This window comes from Heterodontus francisci, chromosome 7 (genome assembly GCF_036365525.1).
Source record: "Heterodontus francisci isolate sHetFra1 chromosome 7, sHetFra1.hap1, whole genome shotgun sequence".
NCBI lineage: Eukaryota > Metazoa > Chordata > Chondrichthyes > Heterodontiformes > Heterodontidae > Heterodontus > Heterodontus francisci.
Window position 1 is genome coordinate 109,009,519 of NC_090377.1, and position 15,824 is coordinate 109,025,342.

At 43.2% G+C, this 15,824-nt stretch overlaps 1 protein-coding gene across 1 annotated transcript in view; it reads right to left on the bottom strand.

Annotated features, from left to right (window-relative positions):
* Positions 1–4,081: 4,081 nt before the first annotated feature.
* The window catches only part of vps8 (VPS8 subunit of CORVET complex), a 715,536-nt gene continuing 703,793 nt past the window's right edge, over positions 4,082–15,824 (bottom strand). The window contains exon 46 of the mRNA XM_068035875.1: positions 4,082–4,355. Within this exon, the coding sequence (XP_067891976.1) occupies positions 4,215–4,355 (141 nt within the window). The 3' untranslated portion in view covers positions 4,082–4,214. The remainder of the gene's footprint in view (positions 4,356–15,824) is intronic.

The following is a 15,824-nucleotide window of genomic DNA, read 5'->3' on the forward strand; positions in this document are numbered from 1 at the left end:
GCTGTGAAAATACTAATAGCAGTTGGAAATGAGGGAATCAATATCTCTGGCTTATCTGAAGAGGACCCAAAAAATCCCACAAAGATATGGAAAGTGCTAGAGGATCAGCTCCGATTAAGAGTTAATTTTAGAATTCACTGCCTGGAATTGATGTACTACAGTTAACAGCCACAGGAATCAATAGACCAGTTCATCAGTAGATGCTGTAGTAAGGGCAATAAATGTGACTTTTCAGAAACTGTGCTGTTGGTCCTGATAATGGAGCTGGTGATTGTATCAACGCCCATTGAAGCATTTCAGAAAGACCTCTTGGGGGATAAAGGTCACAGCACTGATGCACTGCTAGAAGATGGCAAGAAATATGAAGTCATTGTAGCTGGACAACAGCACCTGCAAGCACTAGGTCCAGCCAACAGTATTGGCATGATAAGCAGGTCGAAAAAAGCAAGCAAGCTGTGTGGTAAGTGTGGTTGGTCCCATTCACCGTGACGTTGTCCTGCATTTCAAGACCTGTGTAAGGCATGTGGTGCAACAGGGCACTGGGCTCACCTATGCAAGAAATCTGGCTCCAAAGAGGCAGCCAGAAGTCACAGTAGGACCCAAGCAAACAGAAGACAGGTGCAGCAACAGGGCAACAGCAGCAAGGAAAGCAACAGAGATCTACGTAAATGCAAGCTGATACAGGAAATCCCCATCTCCAGAAGGTTATACCATAACCAGATCTGGAAGAGTTGTCAAACCACCGAAATGATATATGGACTCTTAAGCTTCTATATTTGTAAATGTTATAATCTATATCCCATATAACTCATTTTGATGTTATCTAATGTTATGCGCGTTTACATGTTGCATACGAGACTTAACTTTGGAAAGAAAGGGGATGTTGTGTGATTGCCTTTAAGAGTGATGTACCTTTAAGATCCCAATATGCTATTGGGCTAAGTACCAGGATGTAGTCATGTGACTCAAAGCCAGAGTCACTTTAACTATAACACCAAGAGTAAGGCTCTGTAAATAGTTTTCTCTGTGCAAAATAGTTCAGCTGTAATAAACCTGTGAGATCTTCAACCAACTGGATTCCACACATCTCATTTATGTTGCATCAGACAACATAAAGAACTCATTAAAATCCTGAAGCCTGCACCCAAATTTAGGTCATTTATAAAACTTGCAAAAATAGTGGATTTAAAACTGACCTGTGGCAAATTTCACTGCAAACCATCTCTCAGTGTGGATATCATTTGTCAACCACTACCCTCTGCTTCCAATCACCGAGCCAATTTTGTATCAATACTGCCACAGACCTCTAGTGCTCTGGTGCTACTCCTGTATCCAAGAAGGATCAAACATTATGACCAATGCTTCTATTTCTACCTTTGCTTCTTTCAGCCAGCTAGAATGCAATCTTTCTAGATCATGTGATGTCTTGACTTTTAGTAATCCCTTTTTAGTATGTATTCTCGATCTATTATCCTGCCTAGAACTTCCCTTTCTAATTTAGAGTAACCTTCACATTGTCTGCTTCTTTTGTGAATACAGATGGAAAGTACTTATACCACATGGCCTGCCTTTACATGAAGATCATCTTGGCTCCTTCATTGGCCCAACTTTTTCCCTAGCTAACAGCTTACACTTTAAGTTGAACCCTAGAATATTTTATAATGAAGTTTTCAGCTTCATTATCATTTGCATGTCTGTTCTATCATTGCACAAGGTACAGAAGGATCACGAGAATAAAGTACAAACAAATCGTATGTCCTGTGATGAAAGTGCCTCCATTTTAAAATATTTTTTGAGGACTTGTGTTTAAAAATTATGGAAATTGATTCATTTTAAAGACTGAAGAGATTCCATAGCTGCTGGACTTTTTTTAAAAAAAGGTCACTGGAAGGACTTGGGAGTTGGTGTAAAAATAAACCCTTACTTTTCTTAAGCTAAGTAAACAGCAGGAGTCTTGATGACGAGGGGAGTATTTAGAGAGAAGTGACATGTCAAGATGTATGGTGGTCAAGAGTTGGTTTCGTTTTTGGAGATTGTTTTGCGTCAGTTGGGGGTAAGCCTGCTAACAGAGAAGCCACCAGCTCATACTTTTTCCAGCTCTTTGAGAATCCAGTCTGATAGCTGAAACCCCTGATGCTGTGATCCTCCTGGAAAGCCTACCGGACTAATCTTCGACATCACCTGAAAAGAACTGCTCCAAAAAGATCCTAGTGACAGCCGTCTATGCGTTTTTGGACGCTAGAATGAAGGACCGGTGGAACATCCTATATCTTATCCTTTCTTCAAGATTTAACAAATATTTGGCCAAAGTATGTTTTTGTCCTTTTTGTAAAGTGATATCTGCAGAGCAAACTTCTTTATTTTTTCTTTAACCTGTGTATGTGTGCATGCGCGCCTGCGTTGGATTAAGTTAGAAGGGAACGTTCATATTTCCACCTGTGTGTTAATAAGCTTTGCATCTGTATTGAATGTTTAGTTTAATAATAAATTAATTTTGTTGTTTATTAAAGAAACCTGGTTGGTGGATTTTATTTTGAAACGAAAATAAAGTATATAATTGGCCATATCATAACTATATCTTGTGACCAGTGGAGAAGTGGAACTAGAGAAAGACGTAGGGGCGGCACAGTGGCGCAGTGGTTAGCACCGCAGCCTCACAGCTCCAGGGACCCGGGTTCGATTCCGGGTACTGCCTGTGTGGAGTTTGCAAGTTCTCCCTGTGTCTGCGTGGGTTTTCTCCGGGTGCTCCGGTTTCCTCCCACAAGCCAAAAGACTTGCAGGTTGATAGGTAAATTGGCCATTATAAATTGTCACTAGTATAGGTAGGTGGTAGGGAAATATAGGGACAGGTGGGGATGTTTGGTAGGAATATGGGATTAGTGTAGGATTAGTATAAATGGGTGGTTGATGTTCGGCACAGACTCGGTGGGCCGAAGGGCCTGTTTCAGTGCTGTATCTCTAATCTAATCTAATCTAAACAATGCACTCCTCCCGCCTCTGTCGTAATAGTCCTTAGAACCATTCATACACATGATGTCCCTTTTACCATATGAACAGTCATTAGTGTTTGGTGAACCTGCAAAAATAGATTTTTAAGAACAGAATGCATAGCGCCCCTGCAGTTCTAGTAGATAAAGGAGGAGGCGATGACGTAGTGGTATTGTCATTGGACTAGTAATCCAGACACCAGACTAATACTCTGGGAGCATGGGTTCAAATCCTACCTCGGCAGATGGTGAAATTTAAATTCAATTAATAAATCTGGAATTAAAAGCTAGTCTAATGGTGACCATGAAAACATTATCAATTGTTGTAAAAATCCATCTGGTTCATTAATGTCCTTTAGGGAAGGAAATCAGCTGTCCTTCCCTGGTCAGGCCTACATGTGACTCCAGACCCACAGCAATGCGGTTGACTCTTCAAAATGCCCTCTGAAATGGCCTAGCAAGCTACTCAGTTCACGGGTAATTAGGGATGGGCAATAAATGCTGGCCTAGTCAGTGACACCCACATCCCACAAACGAATTTTAAAAAAGCCATCGCTCAGTGTGGGCCACACAGACCAGGAAGGTTTCGTGTTCAATTGTTAGTTGTGAATGCTACAATTAGCTTTAGCAGCCAGTCTGACCATTCCTGTTCACTCTTGAGTGTGCATGTGGCAAAATAGGTGCAGGCAGACAGATTGTGTTTCTCCCCATGGGGTGGGATTTTAAACCAGTGCCTACATATGTTTGGAAAAAAGTGGGCAAACTATTTCACAGCTCACAATCTAGGTTCATAGCTGAAGAATGGTCACCTATACAAGGTCATGGGATAGCTCGTGCCTGTGGAATTGGATCCGACCATGAGTCATTGCTTTCAGGAGAGGGAGCGAAAGACTGTTGAAGGGGAGTATCTTTTGTGTAGTAATTAGTTCTAAAATATCCATATCTCCCCTGATCCCATTAAAAATGTTTACATCTAAAAATAGAAATCAAGGTAAATCTGGTCAAGAAAGCTGTGCTTTTGTTTGTTATTGTTCCTGCAGAAAGTGGAAAAATGCAATTGTCCCTATCTTTCCATAAATACACAAACAACAAGGTAACATAGAACACACATTTATTAATTTTAGGTATGCAGAAACTAACGAACATGTAGGAGCGATTAATATTGTCAGCTTTAGCATTAAATCAAATTTCCAGTCCAATTTGATTGCACAAACATCATCTGCAGCACTAGTCCTCAATGACTGGAGGTGGTGACAGACGCAGTTGGAAGTTTTCATTTTGGAAGACGCTATTTGCCACCGCACCAGGATGGAATAGGCCATGCTTGTCACTGTTTCGATTGCGAGAGAGTTCTGTGAGTATTGCAAGCTGCAAGAAACAGAAAACAACAAGAGCATTAATCATGCTGTTAGCTCATCAACCATTAAAGTTTTAAATTGCAGGATTTAATAAATAGTTCACATGCAAGAAACTGGCAAGGATCCATCTGTTCAATTGCGAACATGTAGACTCAATACTACCTCAAGATTTGCAATCATAAAGAACAGTAGGTTTTGGAAAAGTGAGGAGCTTTTTGTGCTCCAGAGAACCAATATAATGGGTGATCAATTTCTGTAACCACTGTCATGATGAAGCACTCAAGAGGCCAGATATGGATGCAGGAAAAAAATCCTCCCTCTACAGTGCTCCTTTAAGCACTCCCACAAATCATACAAGGATAATGCTCTCTCTAACTTGTCATAGTATGCTGGGTCAGATATAACCAAAGTTGGGAAAGTCCTGGCTCACTGTGGCAGCAGTGGATGCTAGTATGGAAGCAGAGGCTTCTCTGTGGCACAAAATTTAAATCATCCAAATCTGCCAGGTGCTGCCCCACTCCAGAGACTCCCAGGCAATTGCGGAGGGTTGGAAACCTTAGGCGGGACAGACGTTCTCACCTTACAGCTTTGCATCCACCCATGGGCACCCCACAAAGCTTAGGATTGGGTTTCTGCTAGGCTTCTTTTCCAACCCATTGCAGTAAAGACATCAAAGACATAGAGCATACCATATAAATTCACTAACATGATGCCAGGGATGGGAAACTATAATGAGGAAAGAATTAGGATAATGGGACTAATTCCACCAGAGCAAAGAAGAGCAAGAGGAGGTTGATCCTGGTCCCAGCCCGGTTCAAGTGGAGCCCATCCCAATGGTGCAGTTCCTTCCTGTCTCAGTACTGGTGCCAGTGTCCCATGAAATGGAACCTCTTTCCCACACCACTCCTTCAGTCACATGTTTACCTCCCTAATCTGCTTGTTCCTATTTCTCAGACAATCATCCAAAAGATTATAACTCTTGAGGTCTCGTTATTTTATTTAGCTCCTGGTACTATCCAAACAGGACCTCTTGCGTCGTCCCAACATGGAACACAATGACTAGATCCTCTCCCTTCATCTCCAATATCCTTTCAAGTTGTTTTATGTATGCCTCACCCTGGCACCAGGTAGAGAACAAACCATGCGGGACTATCAATCATTTTCACAGGATGCTATCTGTTACCCTAATTATTAAATCGCCTACAACTACCACATAACGCTTCCTCTTTCCCATTCCTTTAGGCAGCTTCCTGCTCCAAGGTACCATGGTCCGACATCAGCGGTGGGCTCTTAAAATCCAGCCCAATATGTCAAATGGTCTATTTCTGTGTTGTAAACCTCTATGGTTATACCTTCTTAGGAGCCCTGAGAGTGTGGAGACTGGCTGCAGGCAGGGTCCTCTTCTTCCTGCCATGACACAATCTTCAGGACTCTGGGCCTTCTGGCTGTTACAAGGCCTGTGGTTAGAATTTCTCTCTGTCTCTATCATCTCTTGATGGTTCCTTATTGGCTGGGTATTAATTCTAAATACTCTAGTAGGATGTAACTGCGAGGCCCTTTCAAGAGGTGGAGTTATGACAGGAGGGCAACAAGTTTTATTTTTATTTATTCATAGGATGTGGGCGTTGCTGACGAGGCCAGCATTTATTGCCCTCCCTAATTGCTCTTGTGAAGGTGGTGGTTTTTGAACCGCTGCCGTCCTTAGAGTGTAGGTACACACACAGTGCTGTTGGGAAGCGAGTTCTAGGATTTTGACCCAGCGACAGTGAAGGAATGGTGATATAGTTCCAAGACAGGATGGTGTGTGGCTTGGAATTGGAACTTGTGTTCCCATGCATCTGCTGCCCTTGTCCTTCTAGATGGTAGAGGTTGCGGCTATGGAAGGTGCTGCCAAAGGAGCCTTGGAGTGTTGTTGCACTGCATCTTTTAGATGGTACACAGTGCTGCCACTGTGTCGCTGGTGGAGGGAGTGAATGTTGAAGGTGGTGAATGGGGTGCCAATAAGGCGGTCTGCTTTGTCCTGGATGGAGTTGAGCTTCTTGAGTGTTGTTGGAGCTGCACCCATCCAGGCAAATGGAGAGTATTCCATCACACTCCTGACTTGTGCCTTATCGATGATGGACAGGCACTGGGGAGACAGGGAATGAGTTACTCGCCACAGAATTTCAGCCTCTGACCTGCTCTTGTAGCCACAGTATTTATGTGGCTGGTGCAGTTCAGTTTCTGGTCAATGGTAACCCCTAGGATGTCGATAGTGGAGGTTCAGCGATGGTAATGCCACTGAACATCAAGGGGAGATGGTTAGATTCTCTCTTGTTTGAGCTTGCCAATTATCAGCCCAAGCCTGGATATTGTCCAGCTTTTGCTGCATCTGAACACAGGTTTCTTCAATATCTGAGGAGTTGCGAATCCTGAATATTGTGCAATGATTGATGAACATCCTCAACTTCTGACCTTATGATGGAAGGAAGGTCATTGATAAAGCAGCTGAAGATGGTTGGGCCTGGGACTCTACCCTAAGGAACTCCTGCAGTAATGTCCTGGGACTGAGATGATTGACTGCCAACAACCACAACGATCTACCTCTGTGCTAGGTATGACTCAAACCAGCAGAGAGTTTTCCCCCTGAGTCCCATTGACTCCATTTTTGATAGGGCTCCTTGATACCATACTCAAAATCTGCCTTGATGTCAAGGATAGTCACTCTCTCACTTCACCTCTGGAGTTTAGCCCTTTTGTCCATGTTTGGACCAATGCTGTAATAAGATCAGGAGCTGAGTGACCCTTAGCGGAACCGAAACTGATCGTCAATGAGCAGGTTATCGCTGAGCAAGTGCCACTTGATAGCACTGTCGAGGATCCTTTCCATCACTTTGCTTATGATCGAGAACAGACTGATAGGGCGGTAATTGGCCGGGTTGGATTTGTCCTGCGCCGCCACCTCTGGTGGGTCTGTCCTGCCGGTGGGACAGGACATACCCAGGGATGGTGATGGTCATATCAGGGACATTTTCTGTAAGGTATGATTCTGTAAGTATGAATATGTAGGCTGTTGCTTGACTTGCCTTTGGGACAGCCCTCCCAATTTTGGTACAAGCCGGCAGACATTAGTAAAGAAGACTTTGCAGTGTCGACAGGGCTAGGTTTGCCATTGTCATTTCCAGTGCCTAGGTCAATGCCGGGTGGTCTGTCCTGTTTCACTCCTTTTCTTACACTTTGTAGCAGTTTGGTACAAATGAGTAGCTTGCTAGGCCATTTCGGAGGGCATTTAAGAGTCAACCATGTTCCTGTTGGTCTGAAGTCACATGTAGGCCAGACCAGTTAAGGATGACAGATTTCTTTCCCTAAAGGAAATCAGTGAACGAGATGGATTTTAACAACAATTGGCAATGGTTTCATGGTCACCATTAGACTAACTTTTAATTCCAGATTTATTAATTGAACTCAAATTTCACCATCTGCCGTCGTGGGATTTAAACCCATGTCCACGGAGCATTAGCCTAGGCCTCTTGATTACTAGTCAAGTGACATTACCACCACGCCACCACCTCCCCCCGGGTCAGAAAATGTGGCCAGCCCACATCCTTTACTGGCACAGTGCAAGTAGGGTATGCTACACCTGTCTGATTTCTGGGGGAATTAACCCTACTGTTTTAATGTGTATATTTATTTCCACTGGTGAGTTAATAGGAATTTTATAAATGGAAGTGTGTACATTTAGAAAGCACGGAGAATAAAAAAGTCAGTTTGTCTATCAAACCTACATTTCCCATAAATGATGTACAACCTATCAAACTAAAATCCATCATTCCTTATTCTTTCCATGAATTGATCAAAATCCCTCTGAAAGGTATCAATCTCCCTCAGTAATAATATGACCACAGAGTTTAATGTCATTAGCAACTTCTGCTACATTATTCTAAATAACACCTTCTTCCAAATCATTAGTGTGGCCAACCAGGAATTCATAACCTTCAACAATAAGAGCATTAGAAAACATTGTGGGGTGTTGGGAGTGGGGGCAAGGCTATTTGCCCCAAATTAAATGGTTTAACAACTGGAAATAAACAACTTGATCATTGGTCAGCCCTCCAATTTATAATGCATGCTGGCGATATATGAAGCAGAATAATAAACCAGACTGCATTATAAATATGAAGTAAAACTCTTCACTTCCCCCTAAGGATTATGGCTAAGATGTTATTTTACTGTGCTGCTCTCATTGCCCTTTCAGAATATTCAGTACTGTAATGGAACAGAATACTAAAGGTTAGATGCCATATAACAAGCAAGAAGATAATTTTGGGCCTTGGGAATTTAACTTATTAAAGAAGTTGGCGAATCCTTTGCAAAAGAGGAAACTTCAAGCTAATCTAATTGAAGTTTTCAAGATTATGAAAAGGAATTGACAATATTGAAACCACAAAAGGTTCAATTACCAAGGAACAGAAGCTAAAGTGAGAGAGAAGTTGGGTAAAATGTTTCTTTGTGCAAATGGTAATAGAGTGGAATAAGGCATTAGGGAAGTCAATCGAAGTGGATCGTATAAATGGGTTTGTCGAGAGCGGCAGGATATGGAGAAATAGTGATAGGTCGGCAGGTAGCACTGAGATCAATGAAAACGTAACAGGCTTGGTGTGGCAAATTACAATTTCCTGTTAATAGAATCAGCTGCTATACCTCAAACAAAAGAAAACTTTCTCGTCAGTCCATTTAAGTCAATTTTGGAACCAAATATTAGAGGCCAGTTTCATTAGAATACAATGGGCAAGGAAATCATCACTATGCATTCAGTCTACTGTTTAATTATCGTAATTGTAAATTGTAAACAGTAGGCGCAACATTCTACTTAGTATAGAATGTATTACTGTGTGAATATGTTAAAACCATTTTTTAAAATGTTATATTTTGAATGATGGAACAGCTCCATTGTTTTCTGCCACAGAATGTTACAACATCAATTCGTGTCCACAACTCCCCATCTGGTGGGTTCCCAATCGTGGATGTGCCATGGTGGAGACAAACTGTGCAGAATGCGTTTTACCGATGGCTTACTCAGTATGAGGGGAAAAAATGGCAAATCAGAAGATAACATTTAACCGATGTGCTCTGCACTTTCAAAAGAGGGGCATTAGGAGACACCAGGGAGCAGGTGGCTGGGCAGAAGGATATTTATGAGGCATGACGGCAGCACAGAATGGAGAGAGTAAAATCAATAAAGCAGTATGGGAGAAAATTTCCATAGGCTCTCTTGATCTCCCATAATTTCAATGGAAGATCAGAAACACTGGAGATATGAGTAAATAAAACCATTTTATTGAACTGTTATACATTTGCAGAATGACACTAATGGTGCTGATGAGATGGCAGGGACAGAGGCTCTGTTAATGTTCTTTTTTCTTCTGTGTGACATCAGTGAGGTGCACAAGCAGCTGACTGTTAACAATCGTTTAATTCTTGCTGCTGTGAAATGTTACTGCGACAGACTAACATGCTAATGTCATTATGTGGGCTGACAATTCCTCCATGATTTACCATCCAAAATAATTAAGTCTGGGATTGTGTTCCACAAGCATCAGTAGCTCGCCAGTAAATTACACAAGTGAACAATCACTGCATATGAACTTGGAGGGTCAATGTTAGCAAGCCATTTGACAGTACAAGGCTAATCCTGTCCTCCTAGTTGCATTTTTCATAAAAAGCCAATGGATGGTGATTAGGAATTCTCAATTTTTTCCCCCACTCCCAAGTCCTGGAGTGTTGAGGCTGATGACATCACGCCTACTGCCACCCAGGCTGAGGTCAACTGGATCAGCATAGAGCATGGATTGAAATCTGAATCTTCCTGATGTTTGATCTACAAAAGAGTCAATGGTAATGGGGGAGCAGAAGGAAAGTGGAGATAAGGCCACAATCAGATCAGCCATGATCTTATTGAATGGCAGAGCAGACTCGAGGGCCGAATGGCCTACTCCTTCTATTTCTTATGATCTGTGCAACTCAGTACCACACTGGGCAATGCAGCAAGTCTGATATTAAATAAACTCACCAAGGCTCCTTCGACAGCACAATCCAAACCCGCGACCTCTACCACCTAAAAGGACAAGAGCAGCAGATGCATGGGAATACCACCACCTGCAAGTTCTCCTCCAAGCCACATACCATCCTGACTTGGAACTATATTGCCGTTCCTTCGCTGTCACTGTGTCAAAATCCTGGAACTCCCTTCCTAACAGCACTGTTGGTGTACCTACACCCCAAGGACTGCAGCAGTTCAAGAAGGCAGCTCACCACCACCTTCTCAAGGGCAATTAGGGATGGGCAATAAATGCTGGCCAGCGATGCCCACATCCCCCGAACGAATAAATAAAACACATTCCACCAGCCTGTTTATGTCCTCCTGAAGTCTATCACTCTCCTCACAGCTCACTATACTTCCAGGTTTTGTGTCATCCACAAATTCTGAAATTGTGCTCTGCACACCCAAGTCCAGATCATTAATATAGATCAAGAAAATCAATGGTCCTAACACTGACCCCTGGGGAACCCCACTATTTATAGTTCTCCAGTCTGAAGATCAACTGTTCACCACTACGCTGTTTCCTGTCACTCAATTTCATATCCATGCTGCTACTGTCCCATTTATTCCATGGGCTTTGACTTTACTGACAAGCCTGTTATGTGGCACTTTATCAAATGCCTTTTGGAAGTCCATGTACACCACATCAACTGTATTACCCTCATCAACCCTCTCTGTTACCTCATCATAAAACTCCAGCAAGTTAGTTAAACATGATTTGCCCTGAACAAATGTGTGCTGGCTTTCCCTTAATTAATCCACATTTGTCCAAGTGACTGTTAATTTTGTCCCGAATTATAGTTTCTGAAAGCTTTCCCACACTGAAATTAAACTGACTGGCCTATAGTTGGTGGGCTTATCCTTACACCCTTTTTGAACAAGAGTGTAACATTTGCAATTCTCCAGTCTTCTGGCACCATCCCTGTATCTGAAGAGGATTGGAAGATTACAGCCAGTGCCTCCGCAATTTCCACCCTTACTTCTCTCAGTATCCTTGGATGCACGTCATCCAGTCCTGTGATTTATTCAACTTTAAGTACAGTTAGCCTATCTAATACCTCCTCTTTATCAATTCTTAGCACATCCAGTGTCTTAATCACCTCCTCTTTCATTATGACTTGTGCAGCATCTTCTTCGTTGGTAAAGACAGATGCAAAGTACTCATTTAGTACCTCAGCCATACCTTCTTCCTCCAGGCATAAATCCCCTTTTTGGTCCCTAATTGGCCCTACTCCTCCTTTTACCATCTTTTTCTTATTTATATGCCTTTAGAGGACTTTAGGATTCTCTTTTATCTTATTTGTGAGTCTCTTCTCATACTCTCTCTTTGCTTCTCTTATTTGTTTTCTTCACTTCCCCTCTGAACCTTCTATATTCAGCCTGGTTCTCAATTGTATTATCCACTAGACATCTGTCGTATGCACCCTTTCTCTGCTTCATCTTACTCTCTCTCTCTTTTGTCATCCAGGAAGCCCTGGCTTTGTTGGCCCTACCTTTCCCCCTCGTGGGATTGCACCCAACTGTACCTGAACTATTTCCTCTTTAATGTCAGTCCATTGCTCTATTACCATTTTGCCTGCCAATCTTTGATTCCAATTTACCTGTGCCAGATCCGTTTTCACTCCATTGAAGTTAGCCCTCCCCAAATTAATTATTTTTATTCTGGATTGCTCCTTGTCCTTTGATATAGCTACCTAACTTTATGATACGATCATCACTGTCCCCTAAATGTTCCCTTACTGATACTTGATCAACTTGACCCACCTCATTCCACAGAACTAGATCCAGCAATACCTAGTTCCTCGTTGGACCAGAAACATACTGATCTAGAAAATGCCCCTGAACACACTTCATAAACTCTGCACCCTCTCTGCCCTATACACAATTACTATCCCAGTCTTAGAGTAATTAAAGTCCCTGGCCGAAATTTTACACGGCAGTGGAGGCCCTGTCCAGTGGGTGAAAAGTCAGGGGCAAGCCTGCCTCTGCCAGGCCTGGAAGCCACGCAGCGATTTTGCATGGTTCAAATCATTAATTGGCCCCGGGTAGGCCTTCCACCACTCTGAGGCAGGAAGTACCGCCTCCAGGAGCTGCCGGCCAATCAGAGGCCCGGCAGCTCCTCAGGCCCAGCAGTGCCACTGGAAGCAGTGGCCACTGCTGGAACTGCACCCAGCCAGAAGAGGACATGGATGCCGGTCCTGAAAAATGAGTGGGTTTCGGACTTCACCAGGGAAAACCAGCTAGGTCCCAGCGAGGGGGTAGGGGATCGATTAGGAACATGGGGAGGTGGTTCAACAGTGCCGCTTGTGTCGTGCCTCTCTGTGTGTCACAGGGTCCCTTTCGGGGGGCCTCCCTCAGACCATAAGGAGGCCGCCCGGTTTTACCGAGCAGTCTCCTCAGGTGGTGAAGTGCCTGACTGCTGCTGGCAAGATGCCAGCAGCGATGGGAGAAGACCCTTAAGTGGCAATTAATTGGCCAATTAATTGACTTGGGGCAGGCGGGCTGTTTTCAATCTCCCTCCACTTCTCGTAAATTAGCAGCGAAGATGGTGAGAATGGCACAGCCCGCCTCTCACTCAATTTTACACTCTCCCCTCCCCCCAACCCTCCAGTCTGCCTGGGAAGGTGTGGGGAGGGGGGGCCGAGGGTAGACCCCTATGATAACTACTCTATAATTCTTGCACCTCTCTGTAATTTCTTTGAAAATTTAGTCCTCTATATCTTTCCCACTAGTTGATGGCCCATAGAATACATATAGTAGTGTAACGGTACCTCTATTGTTTCTAAGCTCAAACCAAATAGATTCTGATCTTGATGCCTCTCAGACATACTCTCTCTCCAGTGCTGTAATGCTCTCCTTAATCAATACAGCTATCTCTTCTCTTTTCTTCCCTTCCCTATCTTTCTTTATATCCAGGAATATGTAGCTCCCAGTCCTTCCCCGGTTTGAGTCGGGTCTCTGTTATCGCCACAACATCATATTACGACATGGCTACCTGTGCCTGCAGCCTTATTTACCACAATCCACACACTCACACACATGTACAGTAAACCTAATTTAAACCTTATTGCATTCCCTCTCACTCTGACCCCACCTAATACCTTATTATTTCCAACTCTAGTGTATCTGTCTCTCTCAAATTTAAGAGGTACTTAATGGATCAATAGCCTGCTGTTGAAGCTCTGTGAATGACCTACTTCACACATTTTATTTTCTTGCCAAAACTCAACAGTAAAATATGACCGAAAATTTTGTATTGGATGACTGCACAGTCTCCAGTACCATTTGCAACTCCTCAGATACTGAGGCAGTCTGTGCCCGCATGCAGCTAGACCTGGGTAACATTCAGGGTGGGGCTGATAAGTGGCAAGTAACACTCGCACCACACAAGTGTCAGGCAATGAACATCTCCAACAAGAGAGAATATTACTGTCTCCCCTTGACATTCAGCGGCATTACCATCGTTGAATCTCCCACCATCAACATCCTGGGGATTACCATTAACTTAATTGGACCAACCATATAAATACTGTGGCTACAAGAGCAGGTCAGAGGCTGGGATTTCTGCAGCATGTCACTCTCCTCCTCACTCTCCAAAGTCTGCCCACCACCTACGAGGCACAAGCCAGGAGCGTGATGGAATACTCTCCACTTGCCTGGATTCATGCAGCTCCAATAACACTCAAGAAGCTCAACACCATATCCACCACCTTAAACATTCACTCCCTCCATCACCAGAGCACAGTGGCAGCACTGTGTACCATTTACAAGATGCACTGCAGCAACTCACCAAGATTCCTTGAAAACACCTTCCAAACATGCGGCCTCTACCACCTAAGAGAAGGGGATGGGAACGCCATTACCTGCAAGTGCTCCTACAAGTCACACACCATCCTGACTTGAAACTATATCGCTGCTCCTTCACTGTCTGAGTCAAAATCCTGGAACTCCCTCCCTAACAGCACTGAGGATGTACCTATACCAGATGGGCTGCAGTGGTTCAAGAAAGCAGCTCACATCCATCTTCCAAAGATCAATTAGCAGGGATAGACATTGACATGTTGCATCACGAACATTTGACAAAATTATTGACTCAGCCAAGGACATGGGGACAATTAATCTGAATATAAAGTGTATAGTCAATCTAATGCCATCAAAATACAGTCCTATTTAAAACACATTTTTCCCTATAAAGTAGCTGAGTGTGCAACCATCCATGGACAGCAGCACAACTGTATTAGCTGGCTAGCAAGCAAAATAGTATGCATTGCCAATGTGAATTACTTTTGTTGACAGAATAGAGCTAGCTACACCATGTCACGGGTGGTCGGTGGAACTTATTGGATGACCTCTGTGGATTCACACAGTGTCAGGAGAGCAAATTCATCCAATAAACCATGAAACTCAAGGAGAAGATTGTTATTGTGGTCACTGAGGCGAGGCAGTCGAAAAATCAGCAATAGGAAGACAGATCATTTCTCACAATACTGTTGTCACAAGCCAATTTAACCCATGGTCAATGTTTGTGCAACGTCTCCACCTGCTTGTAATATGTGTCTGAAGACCGGACAGCCAACAAAAGGGCAGTGGTCTCCAAAGCAGGAGAATTTTATAGGATGGAGCAGATAGTACTTCAGAACAGTCATGGAAAACAGAAAAGCAGAGTGGGACAGGAAGGGTTAGAGAGATTAACGGTAGGTAGACAAGACATAGATTTAAGGTAAGGGGCAGGAGGTTTAGAGGGGATTTGAAGAAAAAATTTTCACCCAGAGGGTCGTTGGAATCTGGAACACACTGCCTGAAGGGGTGGTAGGAGCAGGAACTGTCACAACATTTAAGAAGTAGTTAGATGAGCACTTGAAACACCATAGCATACAAGGCTATGGGCCAAGTTCTGGAAAATGGGATTAGAATAGATAGGTGCTTGATGGCCGGCACAGACACAATGGGCCAAAGGGCCTGTTTCCGTGCTGTATGACTCAATGACTCTGTGACTAGTTTATTCATCTGGACAGGATGTTAAACTAGGACCTGGATTCTAAAATGCACAAACAACGGAATTTCTCATGGACAAAATGTAATTTGTTTACCAAAGCTAGTGACAAAATTAGATAAACACAATTCTAAATAAAAAGCGCCCTTCAGTTCCTCGAATAAAGCGACTCTCTTAAATTCACTTACGTCTATATCTCAGTCTATCACTGTCGGTTACGATTCAGCTCTGACAAGATAATGATCAACAAAAAGCTTTTCTGCAAAAGGTTGAGCAGTGTTACTGCATGTATGTTTCAATTCCAAATGTTTAGTCACCATCTGTAAGATTGTACTCCAGACTAACCAATTTATGTACAAGCCAAATCTCTTGCCTGTTAGCAAAGGTACACTTATAAGGTAATGTAA